The sequence below is a fragment of the Corapipo altera genome, unplaced genomic scaffold (assembly GCF_003945725.1).
Source record: "Corapipo altera isolate COAL_440 unplaced genomic scaffold, ASM394572v1 45, whole genome shotgun sequence".
NCBI lineage: Eukaryota > Metazoa > Chordata > Aves > Passeriformes > Pipridae > Corapipo > Corapipo altera.
In genome coordinates this window covers 11,364,224-11,375,065 of record NW_020884877.1, presented here as the reverse complement: position 1 = coordinate 11,375,065, position 10,842 = coordinate 11,364,224, and the positions used below count along the sequence as shown (strand labels likewise).

Here is a 10,842-nt window from a genome sequence, read left to right as displayed (position 1 = left end):
AGGATATTCTAACTTTCTAACTATTCCCATAGTGCAATAGATTTAATCTTTAAAGACAGCAAACACCAGGTTGTAAAGTTAGAAGTCCCAATATTTGACCTGAATATAAGAAGTATATAGTCAAAATGTTTGTTTCATGCAGAGACTGCTTAACCTATTGTCTCGAAAAATGTTATTCTTTAGGGAAGCGTTTTGTGAAATGGAATATTGAAGCTCTAGGCTGTGACTTTAGTGATGTCACTCTGTATTAGCATTCGCTTAGCAGTCTTGTGGAAAAACACTGGCTCAGCTGGTTGGCCTGTAACATTATCTATTAAAGCCGTGTTTCAGCAAAGCCTGTAAGTATTTTAAATCCTATTTTCAGTCATGTAAGTGACTCATCTGCCTGAAGTTAGGTGTGCTTGCTTAAGCACTGTGCAGAGTTGGGCCAAAGAGATACTGACAGAATGAACTTGCTTACACTGCCACTCTATCAAGTAAGTATATCTAAGACTCAAAAGAGGCCATGTAAGATTGAGCTTTCAGTAGCCTTTGTGGAGAAAAGTCCATGGTTAAATCTGCTGATACTGGCTGTCACTATTTCTTTCTGCCACAGTGACCAACTAACCTAGTGCATTTTTAGTGTTAATTTTCTTATGTGCCTGTGTACGTGAGTTAGTTGTTGGTTAAACAAGACTGTACTTAACGTATTTTTGTGTCTTGTACTGAGTTTGTTGGTTGAGGTTTTTTTAAATATCTAATGAAATGAGAATTAGAAGCTTTCTTGAGGTTTTTTTTTTCTTAGAATGGTTTAAAGATTAAAATGAACAGCTTTTTCTACTTCATTTTTATTATTCTTTTTTTCTTTCCTCCCTAAGAAAGAATTACCATGCACTCTTAAACTCTTTCATCTTTATGATTGTTTCTAAATGTTCCTGGTTGCATTACTTGACAAAGTTTGGCTTTGTCCTGACCCAAAAGCTTAGGTCTTCTGAAATCCTTATTTTTACTTTAGTCCTTCTTTCATTCTTAGCTTTCCTGCATCATGTGGATAGATAGTGCTTGATAATGTGTAGGTTTATAGGAAATTATAAAAAAGAAGTGGGCTTCTATAGTGAGTCTTTTTGGAATAGGTTTTTTAACATTCTACCTGCTTTACTACTTCTGATGAACTTGAGCCTTTTTTTTTTTTTTTTTTTTACTAGTAATGGTATGCTGGGAGTCATAGTGATGTATAGTGTTTGCTAACTAATGCTCCTGCTACACTTAGAGAATTTTCAGCACCTGAAGTGTTGCATTGCTGTGAGTGTGTTTTCTCTCAAGGTTTTTCTACAGCCCAGAGTGAATTCTAGAAGCAGAGTTACACCTTGGACCTTGATACTTTTTTTCCCACAGATAACAAAATTTGGACCTGCCTACATGGTACTTGTGATTCACAACTCACACCCCCCCATCTCCCCTGCCCGAATGTAAAGGCAGCCTTTACTCCTACAGGTATGTCAGCTGACTTGAGGAATGGAAAACTGATGGGACATTAGCCCTTAATAATCCATGGGAGGTCCAGGCAATTAGGGTCAACTAGTCTGTACTAGTTGTAGCTGCCAAAAAAATAGAGGCTATAGAGGAAAGTATGGAAATAACAGAGCGATAAGAACAGCACAATGCTTAGATATGTGCTAGAATTTATCCTTTGTCAACGAAGAACCTATGATGAAAACTTTTTTTTAAAGTCTGACTTTTTTCAAGGCTGACTGGTGGCCAGGATGTTTCTAATATCTACCTAGTTTAAGAGCTAACAACAGTTAGTGACCTGGTTTACATTGGAGAGTTGCATTTCTACCCCATCTTTTTTTTCAGCAACTTTTTCTGTAGTGTAGTACAGGAACTGTAAAAACAGTGTAATAAATAAAGGAGTCACAGATTTTATGGTGCAGAAAGCATGCTTTATTTCAAATGAACAATTCTATCTCAAGGAGGTTCAACAGCTAACAAGCTCTATTACTACATTAGGAGAACTAAAGCAAATTGAAGTGCAGGGCGGTATTTGATGTTGGAGCAACAGTTTGTTTTCAAACTGTGGTTCATTGCTTAGTTGCCCAGAAGCGACTACAGGGTGTCTAATTCTACCACACAAACTCATTCACTGCACCCTATGAACCTCCGAGATGGGGTACTGCTGCTGCACTTGAATACCTAAATAGCTTTGTTGATTAAGGGGATGGCCAGGTGATGTTACTTTTTTAAAAGCTATTCAGGCAGTCAATATGTCAGAAACAGTACACATTGGGTGAACAAAGTGCTGGCCGCTTGCACTTTGTCCAAAAATTGTCAGTCAGGTATGGAAATTATGACATAATCAGATCCAATGTAAAACATTAAAGCAATGCTTACAGGAGGGTAATTGCAAACATCACCAATGCCTTACATTTCTGATTCAACATAAATATTTGTGCATGTATGAAATACTATGCACTGTATCATCTCTTAGGTGCAGGTAATCTTCAACAGGGAGGCTCTCTACCTGTTGAGGCATTCTTAGACATCAACAATGAGTTGAGGCGCAAAGATTAGTTAAATGTTGAGCAGGATAGTCGTTTGCTAGGAAACTTTCTCCTGCCAACTGTGAGTTCCAAAAGTTACGTTTCAAAATGTCATAAAATAAATGGTACAAAACTTCATAACCGTTAACTTCGGCTATATACAGTATGTACATGTCAGTGAAAAAAGTGTTTTAAATTCTTAGGTCAGTAATGACTATAAGTCATAATGTATAGCTCAGGACTTTGTCTCATTCAGGTAGGTAAAAAAATATTTTTCTTTTTATATTTACATATCAGATATTTCAGTCCATATATGAATCACTTGTAAAAAAACAAGTGTAAATAATACATATTGAGCGCTCTAATGTGATCGAATATTAATATTCACAGAGGCAGAATCGGTACCAAATTCATTTCCTAAATTCAGGGTATAAAGTCCACCGTCGTTCTTCTGGACATCCATGATGATCAGGGTGGTTAGATCTTCGCTGGTTTCAATGTGGAATCTGCCTTGCTGGTCCTGACTGGTTATTTTTCTCCCCCTGCAGTACCATGTTATTTCAGGAGCAGGGTCACCCGAAAAGGCACAGGATAGTGTGAGAACTTTTCCTTCATCAATGCTGATATCGGATGGGAGAGCTTCAATTTTAGGTGGTACTCCTTCATAAAACAGGAGAAGAAATAGCAAGTTAGTCTGTTTCCACTAAGCCATGCAGCAGCTTCACTCTGAGGACTACTTCAGGATAGCAGAAGCACTAACTCTACCAATAATCAAAATGCTCACCTCTCAGACCTGATTTGAGCATTTTACTAGTTGAACTCTCCAGTTGAGCCATACTAGATTTCCCCATAATACTGCTGGAGCTCATCTCTACAAAGGATTCTTTCATGGAGGACATGCTTTTGGCAGACATGCTTTCAAATTTCATTTCAGTCATGCTGCTACTGCTGAAACTGCTGAATGAAGCCTCTTGTTTAGAAGAAGCCATTTGAAAGGACTGAGAAGAAAAACTTTCGTGCATGCTTGCGTCGCCACTGGTCTTCAATACTACCTCTTTTGGAGGTTCTTCAATTAGAGCTGAGGAGCATTGCAAACATAGAAGGAAAAAGCAACAACATCACATTAACGAACAAAGTCATGCAGTTCTGTCTGGTTAATTTTACAGAAATGAAGAGACAGCATACATTGCTTTCAATGGAAAAACTGCAGTGGAATATAAAATTGTTTTCAGTCATTGGATTCAAGATGTCTGAGTCACAAACAGTAATTTAGAAAGGAAACAAGTAGGCAATGGAACGTACTGGTATGTATGAGCTTGAAGGAAAAACTTAAATACTTAAAAAAACCCAGGTTATCACACAGTGTTTATTAGAACTATTAGACATTAGAATTAGATACTGAGAAATTGTGTATTCAGTTCATGTTTGTAGAAGTTGTGAAACATTTTCAAGTTCTTACAAACATGGAATAGTAAAGTCTGTATTTCACTGCATTGTTCTGTACTTATAAAAGGCAACAGAAAAGCTCAGTCACTGCAGCTTTGCTTTTAACCCAAACACAGTCATACAAGCAAATCGTAGCCACCCCTTGATGCTAGGAGCTGGGATATGGTACAGCCAATAAAATACTAAACCCAGTTCAGTTAAGTTGCCATAAAAAATTTTAATTGCAGAATTTTTTTGTTTTATTGGAACAGATTCTGCTAGTAAATGAGGAAAGAGTAATTACCAGCACCAAGGTTTTAACATACTCATTCTAGAATGAATGCTCAAATATTCATAGCTTTCTCTTAGCATGCATCTCTCTGTTGATGTTATAGAGCACCTGTGTGCTCCTCTGTGGGTGTTAAAAAGATTTGTAATGCTGTTTTAGTTCTGTATATATAAAATACAACAGAAAAATGAACTTGTTAAAATATCTAAATCAACATTAACAGTAACTTTTATCATAAGTCGTTTTAGTAGACACATCACAGAAAAAGTTGTGATTATTCTGAACACAAGACCTGGAGAACAAACTTACGGAGTACAGTTAAAGATGCTGTAGCAGAGCACTGCCCATGGTAATTTTTTGCCTTGACTGTGTATTTTCCAGTGTCACTCACTGCTGCATTTCGAATCTCAAGAGAATATATATTTTTAGAGCGAGTTACTCTGATATGTGATGAAACTGCAATCTGAGGAGGGAAAAAAAACTATTTAATTAAGATCAGTTTTATGAATAATTCTATTTTTTCAAGTAAATATATTAAATTATTACTTACAGGCTGATTATTCTTTAACCACTCAATTTCAGGAGAAGGATCCCCAGAAACTTCACAGGTGAACAACACGTCTTGTCCTTCATTGACATTTTGAGACTTAGGCTGCATGATGAATGCTGGTTCGTTGGAGCGTTCTTTAGAGAAGGTCAGAACATACTGGCATTTAATAATGCCTTCGTCAGTTTTACCCTCACAGGTGAGTATACCTTCTTCTTTACTACTGGCCTTTTTGATAGTTAGCGTGTGATCACTTCCAGAAACACCATATCTGTAATCCTCTGAATTTCTCAGCTCCATTCCATTCAGCACCCATTTTACTTCAGAGGCACCAGGAATGTTGGCCTTCAACGTCACTTTCTGCCCTTCAGATACTGTCATTTTAGTTGAAGAAGCTTTAATTTCTGCTTTCACTTGTTTGACATCTTCAGTAACAACGGACTTTTGAATGACTTCTTGAACTGCAGATTTCTCTTCAGTTGCAACTGCTTTTTTCTTTTGAGTAGAAACTGTAAGCAACTCATCTTCTTTCTGAACTGATTTATGAGATTCAGATACACTTCTTACCTGGGAATGGATATTTTTAAATACTTGGCCAGTAAACTGGAAGTTAGTTTTTGAAACACCTGCTTCCCCAATAATTTCACAGGTGTATTCTCCTTTATCAGATTCCATAAGCTCATGGATTTTGAGCTCATAAGTGCCATCTGCTGAATAATGAAACTTGAAATGATGGTCTTCTTTAAGTTTTTTACCATCCTTATACCAAGCCACTTCTCTGACACTTAAAACATTGCTTTCAACTGCACAGGATAACTTTACCTTATCTCCAAGAGCTTCTGCTTTCAGATGCTGTTTTATCTTTGGTGGAGAAGCAGCTGGTAATTGTACTTTCTCTGCTGGTACTGTTTTGTCTCCAGGTGGTGACTTAGCTTTTGGGGGACTGCTGATGGGTTCAGGAGATTTCACTCGTTTAGGAGACTTAACTGGCTCTGGAGACTTTACATGAGGCTCGGGAGATTTGATCCTTGGAGGTGATGTAATTGTTTTTTCGGGAATTTTTGTTCTTTGGATGGTCAAAGTAAAATGCGCTTCCTGTCTTCCTTCAGAGTTTTCCACTACAACAGTGTAACTTCCTTCATCTGACATCTGGACTGAAGAAATTTCAAAGGTAGACTTGTACTGTGTTCGTGTTACTTGGAAGCGCCTCGAAGAAACAATGGGTTGACCTGCACGGAACCATGTTATTATTGGTGCTGGTTCACCATCAACATCACAGGAAAATCTCGCAGTCTCCCCTTCAGAAACTGTGATTGATCGTGGCTTTGTAAGGATTGTTGCTGGTAGAGTGCTTTTAAATGCCTTGTGTACAGTCCTTTCTTCCAATGATTTTTCTTCAGCTGCAGTGACTTTTTCTTCAGAAGCAGCGTAGTGTTCATAGGATAAAAGTGATTCTCTTGTTGCTGACATTTCTGATTTGACCTCTCTTAATGAGGAACTAGCTTCTGTAGCAGATGCTTTCTTAAATGAAGAGATTGCATATGCCTCTGTTTTTGTCAAGTCAGGTAAAATTGACCTTGGTACTTCTTCATCTCTCCTCTGGGAAGAGTATGTAGTGTAATCTCCTCCAGTAACATCTAGCGTTGCATAATCAGAACATTCCCCTTTGTAGTTTGTGCATACAGCCCGGTAGGTTCCACTGTCATCAATGTGGCAGTCAAGAATCTCCAGAGTTAACACACCACTGGTATTAGTAAAGTGTATCTTACTGCTCTCCTGGAGCTCAATGCCATTATGATACCATTTCACTTCAGCAGTTGGTTTTGATTGGACATTTAGAATGAACCTGGTATTATGGCCACATGGTACCCGGTGTGAACGCATTCTCAGGGTAATGCGAGGGGAATGGTCAAGGGTGAAAGGCTGCTGAGTCAGAACTTCATATTTCCTTTCCATAGTTTTTTGAGTTTTCAAAGCAGATTTCATGGACTCATATCTAGAAAATATATCAAATCTTGCCATCCTCTCAAACCGCGAGAGAGATCTTTCACTAGAAACTGGGCTAGGTGAGCGTGGTCGAGTTCTCTCTGGTGTTGGGGATCTTCTCTCACTTTCTTCAGGAGGCCGTGAGCGAGGTCGAATTAATTCAGATACAGGACGCATCAACTCAATGTAAGTTGGAGAAAGGGATCTTCTTCTCCTTAATAGTCTAGAGGGAGGTGAAAATTCCCTGTGAACATGTTGCACCATTTCTATTTCTTCTTCTTCTTCTGATGTGATCTCAGTTATTTCTCTTTCCCTCCTTCTCCTGAGTCTACTCTTTTCTTCTTCTGCCATATATTTGAGCTCACTCTTGTATTCAGAGAGTCGTTGAGCAGTGCCAACAGGACGGAGCAATTCTTCATCCTCCCTCTCATCCATTATTCTTTGCTTTTGTTTAGGTGGTCTGTAGGCAGCCCTGTCATGGCGTTGACGAAGTTCTGCATAGCTTGCACTGGTCTCAGCTTTAGTTGGGATGTGATAGCTTGAATACCTCAGCTCTCTTTTTCTTTCTTCCTCTGAACTGACCTGTGCTGCTGCAGTAGAATACCGAAGGGCAGACAGTTCAAAGCGGGGGGGGCTTCTACTTGGTGGGGAAGCAGAAAAGCCTAACTCCAGCTCTTCTTCAAGGCGCAGTCTTTCCTCTTCAGTTCTCTTCATGGCTAAGTAGTCATCTATAGGCATAAGCAATTCCTCATCAGACAAGTCGCCAAGTGAACGCCGCCTTGGCCTGTAGTAATATTCATACTCTGGAGATGGGGTACGCCGACGTGCTGGTCTCACAATTTCAAGATCATCTTGTGTTAGCTTTGGTATGCGCCATTTAGGCTTGTACTGGTCAGAAATGCGTGGTAGTGGCATCACGTAAAATTGTTCCCACCTGGAAAGACGTATGCGTTTCTGGCGTTTCTGAACAGTCCTCTCAAGTTTTCCTGGCATTTCATACTGGTCTCGCAGCCTCTTGTACCACTTCATGTCTGACAGAGGCACATAGTGTTTAATATTCTGATCTTCCTCAAGAGCAGCACGTACATGTTTGCGAGGCTCTGGGACCTCGTATGGCATACGAAGTCTTCTTTCCTCCTTCTTTTCCTCTTTCTTAATTTCATATTCACCTTTGACAGTCTTTGAGCTAACAGCTGGTTTATATAAAATAGCAGCTTCTCTGAGAGCCTCTTGTGCAGTTTGTGTCAGTGGAACAGCTTCAACCCCAGCAAGAATTTCTGCCATTCGTAAGGTCTTGTCAATTTGCCTTTGTACATGCTTCTCCCGCTCTTCTTCAGTCTTGTACTCACGCTTGACATATTTCAAGCGTTCAACTTTTAGATAAGCCTGACAGCTTGTAGATCCAGCACTGTTAGTAGCAGTAACTCTGTAATAGCCACTGTCTTCTGGTAAAGTATCTCTGATATGCAAAGCATAATAATCTAAACCTTCGTGAATTATATCAAAGTTGGGACCAAAGGATAGAGGTTGACCATCTTTTTCCCATTTCAGCGTTGGTTTTGGTACACCAGATACCCTGATCTCAAAACTGACACTTTGGCCTTCTTGACATTCAGCATTTGCCAGCAGTCTTTTAAACATTGGCCTGAGTGTGGCATCTGCTGGAGGCGGGTGTGGAATCACAGTCAGCTTAGCTTTGCAGCTGTCTTCACCAAATCTATTGCGTGCCACTATACTGTATTCAGCATCATCCTCTTCAGTGACGTTATTGATGACTAGTTGATAAAGCCCCTTGTCTGATTCAAAAGTATACTTCTTATCATCATCACCAGGTTTGATTTTCTGGCCTGATTTGAACCATGTTAGGCGAGGTTCTGGGTGAACTGTTATAGTGACTCCAAACCTGACATTTTCTCCGACATACGCAGTGCGGTTATACAAAGGCAGAGTGAATTCTGGTGGATGCTCTAGCAGTCTCATAGTATCAACCCGTCGTTTCACTTTTCTAACAGTTCTGCATCTGTAGTGCTCAGAAATTTCCCTCACACCTTTAACAAAAAGTTCTGCATAAGAGCTGTCTTCACCATAGTCATTTACTACCTTGCATCTGTAGGTACCATCATCTGATTTAGAAACATCTTTGACATACATGGTTGCCACACCTTCTTCATATTTGATTTCATATTTCTCATTGCTTTCTAATTGTCTCATACCAAAGTACCATGTGACTTGTGTGGATTCATCATAGTTTTCAATCGTACATACATATTTGGCATGCCCTCCTTCTTCTGCAACATTATGCTTTATCTGCCCAGCAATGGGCCCAATGTCTATTGGTGCAACTTTGACTTTAGCAACCGTTATGCCTTTCTGGGATCTAATTGCGCCTCCACAGGAAATGCGGGCTACTGACACAACTGTGTTCCACTCCTTCTTTACTAGAGTTTGGTAGTAACGCCTGTGCCTCAAGGTCTTGATGGCTTTAGTGCTGGTCTTTTCTGTCTGCTGTTTTAGCCACACATGATTAAGAGCTTCAGCAGCTGTCATCCGAGATTTTCTTTCTTTTACTAGTAGACGATCAATGAAGTCCATGGCCTCAACACTTATGTCTTTGAATGCTTCATCATCGAAGCTGTATTCAGCATTTAGAATATTTTCAATAACTTGTTGGTTTGTTTCAGCAATGAAAGGATTAAGGCCACTGAGAAGTATGTATGATAGAGCACCAACTGACCACATGTCAGTAGCTGTGCTGACCAAGTCATGGTGATGTACTTCAGGTGCATAATATTCAGGGGCAGTGAACTGGAGTCTAAAGCTATCTCCAGGCCTCAATTGTCTGGCTTGACCAAATTCAACAATTTTAACTACAGAGCTTCTTCTTGTGAAGTAAATAATATTGTCTGGTTTAATATCAAAATGTCCAATGCTATGGCGATGTAAAAATTCTAGTGCATCACAGACCTGGCGTACATAACTTACTATTTCTCTTTCATTCAGTTCAAATGAAGGTGTGCTGATTCTTTCGAAGATGTCAACTCCAGAAATGAATTCAAATATCATGACCAATTCTTCTAGGCTCTCAAATGATTCATGAAGATACAGGATATTTTGGTGCCTAGCAATGTTTAGAATGGAAATTTCTTTCTTTACCAAAACTTGGTCAGCGCCCTTTACTTTGACAAACTTTGCCAGGTAAGTCTTTTTTGAAACTGCCTCAACACAGCGGTGTGCAATGCCAAATTGCCCACGTCCAAGCTCTTCTGCGATCATATATTTGTCATAGAGTTCCTTTGTAGAATAGTGAGCTGCTTTAGCTGCTGTGACTTCTCTGGTCTCATCAACTTCTTCATCATAGTTCATTATTCTAGTCTTATCTTCCTTTGTTACAACTGGATCGGTGGGTTCAGAAGGCTGACTTTGGCCAAACTTGTTTTCTGCAATTACACGGAACTGGTAGGTGGTCTTACCAAATAGGTTCACCACTGTGTATCGTGTATCACGAGCTTGTGCAACACGAATCCATCGCTCTGCTGTTGTAGCACGTTTCTCAACAATGTAGTTTATGATTCTGCTTCCACCATCTGTAGCTGGTTCATTCCAGGTTAAGTTGACTGAATCCCTTGAAATGTCAGTTACTTTTAGACCTCTTGGTGGATCCGGCACATCAGCCACATCTAATTCAACTGTTTTTTGATCAATCCCAAATCTGTTTTTGGCACAAACAATGTAAAACCCTGCATCTTTTCTGTCAACACCATTTGGGAAAACAAGAGATGTGAATGATCGTGTAACAATGACTTGGTAGTGTCCATTAGTATCAATGAGATCTTGTCCCTTCTGCCATGTGATCACGGGGGTAGGCTTGCCACTGAATGGAATCTTGATGCTCACCACTTCCCCTCGGAGAGCATGAACAGCTCCCATGCCTTCCAGGTTTTTGGGCAAGTGAATCTTTGCAGGAACTGTAATAGAAAGAGGAAGAAAAAACAACACATGACCAAAAGCACATGAGAAGAGCACCTATAGTCTAAATATTCAAAGCTTAAAAAGAATTTGTCTTATTAAGACTCTTC

At 39.6% G+C, this 10,842-nt stretch overlaps 1 protein-coding gene across 1 annotated transcript in view; it reads right to left on the bottom strand.

The window, feature by feature from the left end:
• Positions 1–1,900: 1,900 nt before the first annotated feature.
• TTN (titin) overlaps positions 1,901–10,842 on the bottom strand; it is a 237,924-nt gene continuing 228,982 nt past the window's right edge. The window contains exons 297-300 of the mRNA XM_027637206.1: positions 4,784–10,731; positions 4,543–4,696; positions 3,304–3,597; positions 1,901–3,179 (exon numbers count right to left, since the gene is read on the bottom strand). Coding sequence (XP_027493007.1) covers positions 2,881–3,179; positions 3,304–3,597; positions 4,543–4,696; positions 4,784–10,731 — 6,695 coding nt within the window. The 3' untranslated portion in view covers positions 1,901–2,880. The remainder of the gene's footprint in view (positions 3,180–3,303; positions 3,598–4,542; positions 4,697–4,783; positions 10,732–10,842) is intronic.